Source organism: Convolutriloba macropyga, chromosome 14 (genome assembly GCF_964194025.1).
Source record: "Convolutriloba macropyga chromosome 14, txConMacr16.3, whole genome shotgun sequence".
NCBI classification, from domain to species: domain Eukaryota; kingdom Metazoa; phylum Xenacoelomorpha; order Acoela; family Convolutidae; genus Convolutriloba; species Convolutriloba macropyga.
Window position 1 is genome coordinate 6,425,807 of NC_134481.1, and position 15,057 is coordinate 6,440,863.

Genomic DNA, 15,057 nt, shown 5'->3' on the forward strand with positions numbered 1-15,057 from the left:
GGATGTTTTAGACTTCCCATACCAAGGGGATATCTGACTATGAGTTTAAATTTAAGGGAAGGTTAGATTTTACAAGTCAAAAGATATTACACATATATACAAGTAGTATTTGTTGATCAAAATTTAATTTTTGTCCTCTAATTTTATTACAATGAAAGATTTGTTCAAACTCAAATATGTCTGCTCGATAAACGGAAGATCTTTGATCAGAATTTCCTCTCAACCTTGATAAATCGTAAAATGATATCTGGTCTTGTTTTATTGCTGTCATTACTCCCTTTTCATCTTTTCCCCGACATTATTCTTTTCAATCCTTTGATAAGCAAGGTGAAGCGATTTACTTTGACATTGAAAGACATTTTTCTAATACTGATGTCACAATGAAAGCTGGCAATTGAAGTTTTCTCGAACGTTCGATCGTAGCCCAACTACTTTCGTTTTTTGGATACAAAATTGACCGGGCTGTTTTGAATAGTCTTGTATCGATTTAAAGAGTAACGGGTAATGTTGAAATTGGTAATTTTTATTATCTTTTTTAAATTAAATAACCAAATCATTTACTGATATTTATAATATTGATTTCATATAAAAATTGCTAGTTTATTTACAATTTTAACAGAAATTGATTGTGATATATTCCTATATGTTATTAATTACTTCTTATTTAAAATCAGTCCGTTTAAATTGAAGTAAATTGGGTCATTATATGAAAAAAAAATATCATACTTTTGTTTATTAATTATTTTCTGTTGTAAACACTGTTTGTGGACACATGTATAAAAACAAGTGTTATTGTCACATATTTTCTCAGCTTTCATTGAGATCAGAAGCATCAATTGTTTTCCGATTGCTTTTTGTTGATCGTTGATTGACAAGGTGAAGTGATCAGTCACGTGACACTGAATGACGTTTTGGTTGCCTGGAAATGAACAACACTTTCAAAACATGTAATTTGCATCTTCTCAACCAAATCGACGCCATTCATAAAAGAATCCTTAAAACAGGTCACCCGTGAGACCAAACAAACACGCGAAGCGGACTTCCATTGTTATAAATCCATAACCATTACTAGGTTATTACAAAGTAAATCTTTCAGGCGGCATAAAATTGTAAAACATGTTTATTCACTGTTCAGTAATCCTCTTAAATGAGTCATAACAGCTGCGCAAAACAGTTGTCATAACCAAAAAAATTCATTCTGTTATGGCATAAAACCAGTCCTGGTTTTGTTTATTTTTAAAAACTGATTTATGGAAAACCTTGATCAGCTGGTTGATTTGGACTTGAGAAGACGACATGCCTTTTGATTATGACACTTCGGTCAAACACGAAGAAATCGTGTCAAAGTTCGACGCCGCTAAACGAGATAATAAAAGGTAAGATATGATTTCCGGTTTCCTCTTTCGATTTTGGTTTCAGACTATCTTTTTAAATTACCCAAAAATTTGAGAAGAGATTTAAAGCGGGTCATAGACCGCCGAATCCACCCCCAGATTTTTTATTATTAGCGGTTATCATCCAGACTAATAAGAGGTGAGACCAGCCATTAAGGAAACAAAAGGTTAAATGATGAAAATTATTCAAAATGAAATATGATAACCCAATAAAAAAGTCAATGTTTTAGCTAAATTTAATGGAACATTAAATATTCTCCTTGCTTTCCAACACTCATGGCGATTTTTTTAACCCCTTTTAACTGAGATTATTGAAAGTTTTAAAAGATTCGCCAAAACATAGTTTTAAGAAATATTTTGAAAGTTTGTTATCAAACTAAAACGGAAATCGAATAAGAAGTTCAGTGATTTGAATGCAAAATCGATCGATATAGGAACTAATGCCTAGGGTATAATTAAAGACAAATTTGGTAAGTAGAATCTGACATCACTAAACTTGTTAATCTGTTTATAAAAATACAAAGATACAAAAGTTGTACAAAATTTCTATTAAGTTATTCCATGTAATCGAAAATATTAAGATTTTCCATGTAATCGACGCAATTAATCATTAATTTTGTTCAGTTATTAAAAAATCTGTTAGATGCGGCAGATGAGACGATGAAAGAATTGATTTATTTGGTTCCCTTTTTCTATTTTGTTTGCTTGCCATTGTTCGATCACTCTCAGCAAAGTTGAATTGTATCCATTTCCGAACTTAGTGGGTACATATTATTTGCACCTCCCCGACGCGCGTGGCATATTTTCACATAACAGTTTTCTATGTAATGACACGTGCTCCGTAAATGGTGGTGCATAATGTACTGGGGTACACAACCGGAAAAAATCCGCAAAGTTTTTGTTTTTTTAAATTTTTAATAATTTCATTCTGCGAGAAAAAAGTCTTTCTCCAAAAAGACTAGTCAAGGCTTGAGACTGTTTTGGAGTTGTTTCTCAACATACCTGGATATAGTTTTTCGGGAAAAAACATTTTGCATTCAATACTGTAGCGTTTGACCTTGATTTTCGAATCAGATAATATCTCCTAATTCAAATACCTCCCAAAAGTTATCAATAAAGCAAAAACGAGCTATTACGAAAATTTTCTGCAATTGGTTTTAATTGAGCTCAATATTGTGTCGATGAGTCAAACCCTATATTAAATTGAAAATAAAAATTTGCAATTTTTAGTAAAAAGTTGCAATTTTTTTTATATAATGAAATAATTTTTAATTACTCTCAATCGGTGTTTGCTGCAATTCCCGGGTTAACGATCATACAACTTTCTTTGATTTCGTACTAGGTCATATATGATTCTTAGTAATCATACTAGGTCATATATGATTTGTATGAATTCTTGGCAGTCATAGAAGGACCATATATGATATCCTAGAAATCATACAAGGATCATACAGAAAAATTCAAAGACAAAACTGTATAATTTTGATTTTTCTTTGAAGTTGTATCTTGGATTCATACAAGGTCATATATGACACATAATACATTGACTGATGCCACAAATTCTCGTATAATGTAGTCAGAGGACTTATTAAATTATTATATCGCATTTGCAATCCACATTTGATTCTTTGTGTGCGCTAAAAGAATATCCTTGTGGTTTAAACGTATTCATAAAACGAAAATGACGTGATATGCATTTTTTTCGTGATTGATTTTTTTATAAATGAGCATTTATATGTATAAACTGGCTTCAGAGTATGTCAAAAATTTTGTTATTTGTTTGGACTTACTCTTTTATTTTGTGCCCAACTTGCAATTGATATTGTACGTTAGGGTCTTTTGGTGGATCACAATGTGATGCCGGGGTATCATATATGTGATGCCCTACCGAATAAAAACAAAAAACATAAATTGTTAAAGATTTTCAAAAAATAGATGTATGATTCTTGGTATTCGTACTAGGATCATATATGATTTCTTGGTAATCATACAAGGATCATATATGATTTCTTTGGTTTCATACAAGGATCGTACTAAGAAATCAAGTATGGACAGTATGAAATCATATATGATCCTTGTATGAAATCAAAGAAACTTCAACCCGGGTTGTTTTAGTCCTGTGCTCTCTCTTATGCGATTATTGGGTTGAAGGATTTCTCATCCGACCCATTTGACTTTTAGACCACAAAAACAGGATAAACAAGTAGAGCTCAGAGGGCATTAAGTGGCCGAGCAGCTGACTTAGAGCCTTACATCGTGCTAGTCTCTTAATCTTAATATGGAATTAATTGAAACTTTTTTGAGGCAACAATTTCACGGTTTGAAACGCAGTTTTTGTCTTAAAAGTTTAACCCCTCATTACTCCCACGCCCATCCCCTTCCGAAACCCCCGCCCACTCTCCAACCTGGCGAATTGAACACCCCTGTCGTCCAGCTCTCCCACAACCCTACCCCCTTCGTTTGACCCCCCTCCCCACTCCGCTCATCCGCACCCCCCCCCCCCCCCAGCCCCAGTTCCAGCGAAGCCAACAGCTCACCGGTTGTTTGACAGCAATTCGCACGACGTCAGTGGCTTTTGTCACAAACATTTGCAAACAGGTCTGAACTCTTTTATCCATTATCGTTAGAGGTCGACCCTGTACGAAAATTTTTACCACACACCATTCACACCGTGAAATTTAGAAATAAGAAAATTGAGTTAAGCTTCGAGAAATAGATGGGAAAATAACTCACATTGCTAAATTAAACAGAGATCGACCGGAACGAACTCTTCCTATTGTTTGCAAACGAATCATTATCCAATTTGCAAATATGGAATTCTCAGGGATAATTTGCAAATAATTTCAAATTTGGCATTATCGAGCAAACATTTGCAAACAGCTGCAAGTTTGGCATTAGCTTTGGACTAGGGAATTATTAACGAATTATTAACCTACCCAATATTGTTGTTGTTTCAGAGTTGAGAATCGGTTCGCAGTGCTGTCTAAACACCTGAGCAGATGTAAACATGACAAGGAACATGCATTCAGAAATGAAATCAGACAGTTCTCTAAACAATATGCTTACCTAGGTGAGAAAACTATTGTTTAGTTTGTTTTGGAGTGGGCGATCTTTTCAGACATTTCCTTTCTTTGGATATGATCCAAATTCACAGTTGCATAAATCTTGATCCTGTTTAACAACGTGGCGTCATCTACAAAATCAAGGTTCAATTTAAACTTTAAGCATTCGATGCATTCCCCTTATATCATCATTCATTTCTCTGGGCCGCATTTTTTTGGAAGTAACTCAATCTTTGAGCAATCGTCAACACTTTTTTGATACCAAAGTCTGCCCGTACCGAACTCCAAGTACGAATCAGTACTGGGCACGTCTAAATGAAAATCATTATCAGTACGGATTCGTGCACTGATTCATGTCAATTTTCTTACGTGCCAAACGTGCGTTCATGTTGAACTGTCAGACTTCAGCCAAGTGCTAAAATAAAGTTCATCGCGGGGATTGTAGCCGCGATCTCCCTATCCCTAGACGTTGTTCTTGTTACTCCGCCTCCATGGCTGTTGAAATTATGCCGTTTGCGCCGTTAATACGCTTGAAAGAAGAAATTTTTAGGCGAGGAAAACGAGCAAAATATATTACATGGGAACTTGCATTTCCAATTAATTTCCCAGTACTGATTTACACTTCGAGTTTGGTATGGGTGAAAACAAACCCCTGATATTTTCCGTTTGTGCCCCCCCCCCACAGTACGCTATACCACCCTCAGTGCGTTATGCCCCTCCCCACTACAGACCAGGTGCCATTACATAGTAAATCAATATGTAAAAATATGGAACGTGCGTCGGGGGGCTGCAATAATATGCACCTGGATTGCTCATCATACAACATTTTTAGTAGTCAAACTAGGTCAAAGATGATTCCTAGTAATCATACTAGGTCATATTTGAATTTTTTTCTTGGATTTTTTCCGTTTGTGCCCCCCCAGCTTAACGGTTGCATTTTTTTTGCATCCCCAAGACGCACGTGCCATATTCTTACATAATGATTTACTATGTAATGGCACGTGCTCTGTAACTTGGGGGCGCATAACGTACTCTGGGGGCACAAACAGAAAAGATCCGATTTCTTAGTATTCATACAAGGGTCATACAGAAAATAAAACTTAACCTTAAAATGCTTAAATCATTACGCTCTAAACTACTGATTCCAAAAAACCTAGATCAATGCAGCCATACTTTAAGAATATGACATCCTAGTAATCATACAATTATCATATATGATTTGTTTCAGTCATACAACCAACATATATGATTTCGTATTAGCCATACAAGGATCATACATGATTTTTTGGGTCTTTCCCATTATAGCCCCCCCCCCCCAGAAAATTATAGCCCCCCAAAAAATCAAGTTATAGCACACAATTAAATTCATCATTTATGCTTACAATTGTTGGTTACAAGTTTTGTTTTGTTCCAGTATCGAATGCTGGAATTTTCCAATCGCCGTCATTATTTCATGGAACGGGTCCAGGTTTTTTCGAGAAACATGCTTTGAAAGAGCGCTATTGTTTCCCATTTATGTTTGCAGGTTTCTACAATTTTCATTAAGTTCATAGGAGCCATTTCGTATTATCTCTGTAGCAGCTGAAATGCGGTTATGAGAAGTCAACTAAAATCAATTATAATGGGCAAGCCCATGTCATCATCCGGCGGCCCGCCTACAATGATTTCTGATTTTGTGTTAAAGAAGTGGTTATTAATTTCAGTGGCTCGCCTACATCGATTTCCGATTTTGTGTTAAAGAGGTGGTTATGAATTTTCATCTGGGGGGCTATAGGTTACATGCCCACTAAGCTGGGGGGGGGGGGCTATAATGGGAAAGACCCGATTTTTTCGTAGTCATGTAACCATCATATATGAATTCTTAGTAGACATACAGCCATCATATATAATTTCTTAATATACAAGAATCATATATGGTTTCTTATTAGTCATATATTGATCATAAATGATTTCATTTAAATCATAGATCGCTTTGTAGCAGCTTCAATTAGTCGGCTATCGGATTTCGAATGCTTGCGATCTACGAGCAGTTTTATCTATCATTTGTGATTTCTGTGTTTTGATACACGGATCATATATGATTAGTCATACAAGAATCGTACTAGGAAATACGTTATGATTTGTATAACATCATGTATCATCCTTGTATGACTCCTAAGAAATGGTGTCCCGGGCACCCACTAATCTGGTGGTGGGGGCAAACGAAAAAGATCCCAAACCCGTTTATAGAGCGCTGTCCTTTTTGAGGTAATAACAAAACTGCTAGAATTGTAAATTACATAAATCGGCTTCGGTAATTTTTAGTAGCATAGCGCTGGAAATCAAAATGTGCAAATTGGGAAACCCAAAGATATTGACTTTTGGATCTACTATGACCCTCACTTCCAGACTTGTCCCTCTTAATGTCCAAATCTGTTTATAATTCCCAGTTATGTTGTTACTTTCAAAATTACTTTCAGTTATGTTGTGTGTGTGTGTTTGTGTGAGTAAGTGTGTGTGTGTGTGTGTGTGTGTGTGTGTGTATGTGGCCGGCGTTCACATTTTAGTTTTTTCATGATTTTGTGTCCATTGAGAAACAACCCCAACCGGTGGGGGGGGGGGGTTACCTTTCAATTCCTTTCAGGAATCACTTATGTTAAATTAATGGATATATTTCTGTTCCAGAGAAGATTCCTGCCCACGTACGCAGCCACCTAACAGAAAGCCAAATAGAATCCCTCCGAAACAACCAAAACTTACGCACAATGAATCCAGAACAGACTAACTTTTACCAGAGACTGGTCATTGCCAACAGATACCTGCCCAGACAGGATTCCAGACACTTGATGACAGACGATAGACTGGTCAAGTTTTCTTGTCATCAGACAGTAGATGTTAAGTTCTTGGGATCAGAGGGTGATGTGAAGGTATGTGCAAATGACAATCAACCTTTTTTCTCTGAAGACCTTGCAAAAAAAGCAAGAACTGTTATTTAGTCTTGTAAAATTCTTGCAAGACATTGATGGGTTGAAATTTGTTTTCTTATAGTTGAATTAAGTGGATCACCATGTAATGTATCGGTGAAGTATTAAATATATATTGTCGAAGTTGTTTATAAAACCAGGGATGACTTTTGTCTCAACTATTCAGTTAGGAATTCATTCATGAAGCAGAGACAGCTCAAATAGTATCTAATCCAGTTGGATAGATTGAAGAAAATTTCAGGATAACTGTTTTTCAGTGACTATGATCATTGTCTTTTCAACCATTATTTTCTTTACCTATAGCTTTTCTAAATTGGTAGCAAGCCGTGACAAAATAGAAATGTTTACAAAAATTAATAAAATATAGCTATAACTTATCTTTGTTTGTTTTTGTTTAGGCTGATCAGTATCTTAGACAACAGTTAATACAACGGAGAATTCGAAACTGCCGTACTGCTTTAGCCCGGGCATCAAGCGAGGGAAATCAGCTATGCAACACATTGGATGACTTCAAACTTAAAGGTAGCACAAGAAAAAATACGAATAAATTTCATTTTAGTCAGATATTTTCGTTTAGATTTATTGTATAAAACAGCAGACTTAAATTTGCGATATGAGTAACTTTCAGACAAAAGAGAATGAGTTTAGCCTGGGCGAACTCTATCTATGACCTCAATATCACCATAATGAAGAAAAACTGCGCATAAAGAAACTTAATATATTCTGGAGATGCAATTTTTTAGAACTGTTATAAGTGTTTACTCTTGAAATGCGCTGGTTCAGTGCTGAAACGCTCAAGTCCGGGTATCACAATCTTTTGAAATTCGTGACTTATTGCCTGTCATTTTTTGTTTCAGGTTTCAGAGCGAAGTCAGTTGACCTGCCCAAAACACAGCTACTATTGGGTGAAAAACGATACAAAACTTTGGGATTGAAAACTGGTAAGATCAGCACATTGCAAAAGGTATCGGCTTTTTATTGCACCAGCAATTATTTGTTATTGTGAGTTAGACCTCCTGGACGCAGCATATCAATAGCCCAATTTTCATTATTCAGATGTGCATCAGTGCATGTGCGTCGGCTAGCTTCTAAACGCAGTCTCAAAAACACTTTCTAAAAGATATACCATTTCGAAAAGTTTTAGAGTAAAAAAATTTGTACGATTCTTGAGGCGGTTAAGTCCTTTGGAAACAAAAATGTTGCTCTTTTTGAAAACCACCAGCAGTACCTTGATACGATATTTCATGCACGGTCATCGGAACGCAAAAAAAATACCGCAATTTTTAAAAGGCCTGGATATTTGGACATAATTTATTCTACGAGAGAACCTCAATTATGTGTGCGAAACAACAAACAATTTATTCAATAGATTCATTACTGTACCTCGTAATTATTATCCCGTCGAGTTCAATTAATTCTATAAGCAACCAAAAAAGCAGAAATATATTCAACTTTTGTCAAAGAAGTTTTCTACTCTTTGCATACCAATTTTGATTTAGACTCTTCCATTCAAAATTGTGCAGAGTAAAAGATGAGATGGCATTGAAATATAACTGTCTGATAACAATTTTTGATATTTGCGCTACATTTGTCTCCTTTCAACACTTTCCAGTTTCACTTGCACCCAACTGATTTTTTTTTGAAAAACTGGACGAATAAATTGAAACAAGTTACAGCAAGAACTCAAAAACCTAAGTTGGGTGTTGGAATTTTTGGTCCACCATCTAGACAATTTGATTTAAAAAGAGAATTTCGAATATGTGCACTAGTTTTGGGTCATTTCAGCGTTTTTCAGTCCCAATTGCATCAAACTGATGACATGAACGCACTAAAATCTGATGGACGCACACGAAAGTCTGGACATGAACGCACGAAAATCTGATGAACGCAGGAAAGTCTGGACATGAACGCACGAAAATCTGATGGACGCACACGAAAGTCTGGACATGATCGCACAAAAATTTGGTGAACGCACGAAACTCTGATGAACGCACGGAAGTCTGGACATGAACGCACGAAAATCTGATGAACGCAGGAAAGTCTGGACATGAACGCACGAAAGTCTGGTTAACACACGAAAGTCTGATGAACGCACGAAAGTCTGGTGAACGCACGAAAGTCTGGTGAACGCACGAAAGGCTGGATATGAACGCACGAAAGTCTGGTGAACGCACGAAAGTCTGGTGAACGCACGAAAGTCTGGTGAACGCACGAAAGTCTGGATATGAACGCACTAAAGTCTGGACATGAACGCAAGAAAGTCTGGTGAACGCACGAAAGTCTGGACATGAACGCACGAAAGTCTGGTGAACGCACGAAATTCTGGACATGAACGCACGAAAGTCTGGTGAATGCACGAAAGTCTGGACATAGGCGCTTTCCGTCTGGGACGGTCTGGACATAGGCACTTTCCGTCTGGGACGGTCTGGACATATCGACTTTCGGTCTGGGACCTCAACCTGGGTTGTTTAAAAAACTTGAAATTTGGAAAGATTCGGGATATTCTGAAAAAAGGAAATCGGAGAAAATAAAATAATAACAGCCTTATCATTGTTCTCGCTATACCTTTGCAAATTATCCGTGCAAATTTTTTTATAGTAAAGTTTCGCAAACAGCCGTATAACTTTCTCCTGTAGGTTGATTTGAACCCAAGTTTTCAATGAGATTATATCATAAAACAATTTTGCTGAATTTATCTTATCGGCTAACCCTGTTAGACGAAAAATTCTCAGCTGAGTTTTGAGGTCCCAATATTAAATTAAAACAATTCAACCCGAAAGAAGAAGAGAATAGAATAAAACTAGTCGTTTTTGCAAAATTAACTGATTAATTAACCGCAAAAATTCATTAACTGAGTTGAAAATTTACCCCTGCTTCATTTTGCGTGGATAGTAACAAATTTAAGCAACAAAACAATTCGTCCATTTGTTTTGCCATCATTTGAAATATAAATGTCAAAAACTAAGCTTCAAGCTTCTGAAAAAAATCAGACCTACGGGCAGAATCCTTTTGATGACTCATTCTTTGCTATGTTTCTAATGCATGATAAACAATGATTGTTCCGACCCACTTTAGTTAGGGGAGGAACTATATGCTCAAATCGGTTTTTTGTTCAGTCAATTTTAGCCGATCGATATATTCATAGTAGAGAGTTGTGATTGGTATCGTTAGAAAGCCCGTTCAGCGTAGAATATGAATATAAAAAGAGTTTTTTTATTTTCGCTCTTCCTAGGGAGTCATCGAGGTTCAAATTTTTGTGAATTGTAGACAAGATTTCGTTGTATTTTATTCAAATATTTCGTATTTTTGAATAAACTTTTGTCAAATTTGCTATAAAACTATGTTTAAATTGTTAACGGTAGTAACATTTACTTTTTCTCTAAAGATAGATGAGAGCTGCTGAATTGCTCGATCTTAATTTTTTGACTAAAATAATGCTAACTTTTTTAAAATTCAGACTTTTTTGTTAAAAATGGGACCATATATGCTTTTTTCAGCCTCTCAAAGTTTGCTGGAATTAGTCCCCTTAAAATGAAGCTATATTCTACTTAAGCTCAAAAAGAGCGCTATCTTCTTTTGAGCGCTTGCACTCCCGTTGGCTTTAAAAGACTTCTGAAAATACACTTTCGCCAGTTTTTGCAAAATTAATCTCAATAATTATACAAAAGGAAATAATTATTTTCGATATATAAAAACTTTTGTAAAAAATTGATATATTTTGCAACAATCAGAACAATTGAGCGTCTTGGTAGCCGTTCAGCATTATCAGGGCAGATTTTCATCTCACCCTGGATTTTTACGGTAAAAAATGTTTTTTTATGAGGTCAAAGTGAACCTTGAAAATGCTTTCATTTGATATCCAATGTCTCTTATGACTTTAAAATTATTTGTTTTAAAAAATTGTCGGTGAATTTTTGAACTTTACACTATTTTATACTATTTCTCTTATCTTCTGGCGAAATATCAGTAAAAACAGTAAAAAGTCAACTCATGTGATTTATAAAGTAATATCTGTAACGGGTTTATGTTTATTTTATGGAGTCTTGGTTTTGATACCACGCTTTTTCAATTTCTTTTCATTTTTAAGCAGATCTTATCAATTTTTGAAATAATTTTGTTTCGTTGTCGTATTATCACCATATTGACATCTGCTTATTGTTTTTGTTGAATATATTGTGCTTTTGGCGTATGCTTAATATTTAAAATTTTAAAATTTTTGCGTATGCTTAACTTTCTTTGGAAATATTTTTGCGTATGCTTGTTTTTCTTTTGGTTGCTGTACGATATAGACCTGATAAATATAGGTCTCAATTGCTTCCCCAGCACGTATAACAAGCTATTTAAACAAATCAATATATAGCTATTTGTTTTAATGGAGTTCGAATTAATTTTTTTTAAAGGATTTTTCAACTATCTCTTTTTTGCTTTGATTTTCGTCACCTTTTAATTCAATCTCACTAATGAGAAAACTCATTTACTATATGTTTTGGCTGATGACTTGGACCATAAAATTTCAATAAAAATGTCAAGTATTTCATTCATTTCCATTTTTGTGTTTCATTTTGTTGTCATTTCTACCATGTCCTTTCAAAACGAAGACAGGTTGATAATCATATGAAAAGCATGTGATGTTTTACAGCACTTGCAGATAAATTCTTACAAATCTAGTGCCTTGAACACGGTGGTGTTGTGAACTTGTTTAAGAAGTTTGAGCATCTGCATGTATTTGTTGTTGTTTTGTCGTCTCGTGACTTAGTCTCGTTATTGACAGGCCCAATTAGTTTCCTGAGGTGTTGCAATTCAATCTGACTCTTTCTTTTGAAATCTTATGTCCGTTATGACTTTTTAAATTTTTTTCAAATAGATATTTGGATTTTTGATCTTTGCTTTTTAAATTGTTTTTCGGTGGATTTGTAGCTTAGTATCCTTAAACATAGGTCAAAACTCGTTTCTAGTGCGCTAAAAATTAATTTATAACAGATTTAGTTTCAACCGTTTGTTTTTCGACTTTCTTACTACTGTTACAACGAGATTTCAAAAAATGTTCGAGAAATTCATGTATTTGCTCATATTGAAAGACTTTTGTTGTAAAGCTTACGATTTTAACGGCTTCACTGCCAATTTCGCGCAGTTTAATTTGGCCGTACTTGTCCTTCTTTTTGTAGTCGTATGACTTAAACTGGATAATGACAGTTCTCAACATCTTCCTATGAAGGCAAAATAGAAAAGTTTAACAATTTCAGTTAACATCTAACGATATTAATCATTTTGAACTTAATTGTTTTTAAAAATAGGACCAGTTGTCTGAAATTTGTACCTTTTTTGCACTTTTTTCTGGACCTGTTACCCAGTCGCACTGAAGAAAGGTCCCATATGTTTTCTATTATATTTTACGTTACCTTGTTTCGTTTAGGCTTTGATCTGATGCAAGTTTAATTTAATGATTTTTTAAATTGTGGAAACTGAGTTTTGGTCTTCACTAAAGCTTGTTACTTGAATTTTTTCTAGTAGTCCTATTAACAGCAAAAGTTATAGGCCCTCTAGCTTGGCCTTATATTATTCCATTAGGGGTTCATTGAATGATATGTATGATTCCCATAGTAGACTTTCTATCTGTTCATCATTTGATAGCCAAATAAGTCAAGATTGTGGATGAGTGAGGTCGGAATATTCTCTGCGTACGCACATTACCGAGCCTCTTTTTTAACCTTTTGTTTCAATTTTTATCTATCAAGTTATTAAAACAGGATACGCGTGACCCATAGTAAGTTATTTATCCTGTTCCAAAATTGTTGGAAGTTATTTTTTTGAAAAGATTTGCGTTTTTAACTGTTTTACAGAACATCGGCTTTATTGTCTCCATATTTTGTTTTTCCGTATCCATTTGTTTGTGAACAATTGAAATCAGTCAAAGAGATGTAGAGAAAAATGAGGTTCTGCTCAAAGCACTGGGATCAAGTACAAATATAAAAAGTTTCAATGGGAAAACCCTAACACCAGTGACAATAACCTAATTTTTTAGGTACTGTTTTTGCACAAATTAGAAATTTGGTGCCACTTTTCCAATACCAATGGAACAGTAAGTTCCTACTCCGAATTTCTGTCTTCAAGAGGATAGTACCTTCCCGGGTCGAGGTGTCACCGCCATTCAACGCAAAACTATGTCAGATAAGCGGTGAATGCGGGAAATTTTTTAAATTGAGCGGTAAATGCAGTGAAATTACATAAATCAAGCAGTGAATGAGGTGAAAAAAACTTAATCACCTGGTAGCGGTGAAATTACATAATTTCACCGCTGATTTTAACTATGAATTTACATAAATTCAGTGCTCTGAAAGAAGTGTCCAGTTTATGTAAGATAAGCGGTGGTTGCGGTGGAACTACAAATATTCACCGCTTAACTTAGTGGTGAATTTACCTAAGATCACCTTAGAAAAACACACTTTAAAAAGCTTTAAAATTGTGTGAGATCAGCAGTGAATGCTGTGAAATTGATGTGGAGGTAGGGAAGAATTGTTAGATTTAACCCTTCTCCTCTATAATTACACCTTAATCTTACATATTTTTGAAATATTTTCTAACGGTGAATTTATGGAATTTTACCACTATAGTAAGCGGTGAACTTACAAAAAATCACTATATTTCAACGCTAAATTATGTAAATTTAAGCCTAAAAATCGCAAATATTACAAAAATTCACCGCGCATGTTTTACAGAAAGTAGGGTGAATCTGATTTATATTCAAAACAAAAATACTAGTAGTTAGTGGAAGAATAAGCGAATGACATGCAAGAGCTGACATTCAGGAGGGAACGACATCCATTTTTGCGATGAATAGCGGTGACTTTTTGTGACATAATTTCACCGCATTTCAACGCAAAAAAAATGTAAGAAATTTGCGGTGAAAATAAAAGAACTTTTCACCGCTTATCTTACATATTTTTCCAATTTTTCCTCGACCCGGGTTACAATCGATATCAATCATTAAAATGCCGTAGAAATAATACGAATTGAATGTTCGGGTGGGTTTAATAAAAACAGCTACTTTTGAGTTTTAGACATTATCCAAATTCCATAAAAAAATTTTTTTCCTGTTATAATTGTAAATTAATTTTATTTCTTTGATATTTTTAGACTTGGAAGACATCAGCATATCCGAGTTGAACAAATTTGTGGACTATTTTGATCACGTGAGAACAGGCAATGCCCGAAGGAGTGGGTCTCTGGAGCCCGAGAAACTGCCAGACTTGCCATCACAATTGACCTCAAAACAAACTGCGGAACAAAAAGAAATATCAATCATAGCAGCCAGATATAAACTCACTAATACAAAAAACATTGTTTGAATAGTTTTCTAAAAGTTTAACACTTTCTAAAAAGTTTTTTTTGCCTTAAATATTTAGTTACTTGTCGGCTAAAAAAATTTTTATTGTGCATCGATTTTATTGGCTATCGAGCATCTATTACGTTATGCTGCTATCGTAACAAAATGTGTTTTATTAAAAACTTTATAATGTTGTGATAAAGTTCCTCTTGCGAGTTTACAAGGCATTTACTACCCATTAGGTTGAAGGAAAAAATGGGAAAAAATCCAGTTATTTTTATAGAAACCCGGGTGGAAATCAAATGGTTATCTTG

General features: G+C 34.9%; 1 protein-coding gene across 1 annotated transcript; it reads left to right on the forward strand.

Annotated features, from left to right (window-relative positions):
* Positions 1-1,198: 1,198 nt before the first annotated feature.
* On the forward strand, positions 1,199-14,828 carry LOC142353203 (uncharacterized). Its single transcript, XM_075405422.1, has 6 exons — positions 1,199-1,376; positions 4,352-4,464; positions 7,121-7,362; positions 7,818-7,941; positions 8,277-8,360; positions 14,554-14,828. The coding sequence occupies exons 1-6, from the start codon at positions 1,297-1,299 to the stop codon at positions 14,763-14,765; spliced, it is 855 nt and encodes a 284-aa protein (XP_075261537.1). The 5' UTR covers positions 1,199-1,296; the 3' UTR covers positions 14,766-14,828.
* Positions 14,829-15,057: the final 229 nt, after the last annotated feature.

Excerpts from the sequence above, each read along its gene's own strand:
- LOC142353203 (XM_075405422.1), top strand. The coding sequence starts at position 1,297 with ATGCCTTTTGATTATGACACTTCGGTCAAACACGAAGAAATCGTGTCA. Across the intron at positions 4,465-7,120 it reads TAAACAATATGCTTACCTAG|AGAAGATTCCTGCCCACGTA; the intron begins GTGAGAAAACTA and ends TTTCTGTTCCAG. Across the intron at positions 7,363-7,817 it reads GATCAGAGGGTGATGTGAAG|GCTGATCAGTATCTTAGACA; the intron begins GTATGTGCAAAT and ends GTTTTTGTTTAG.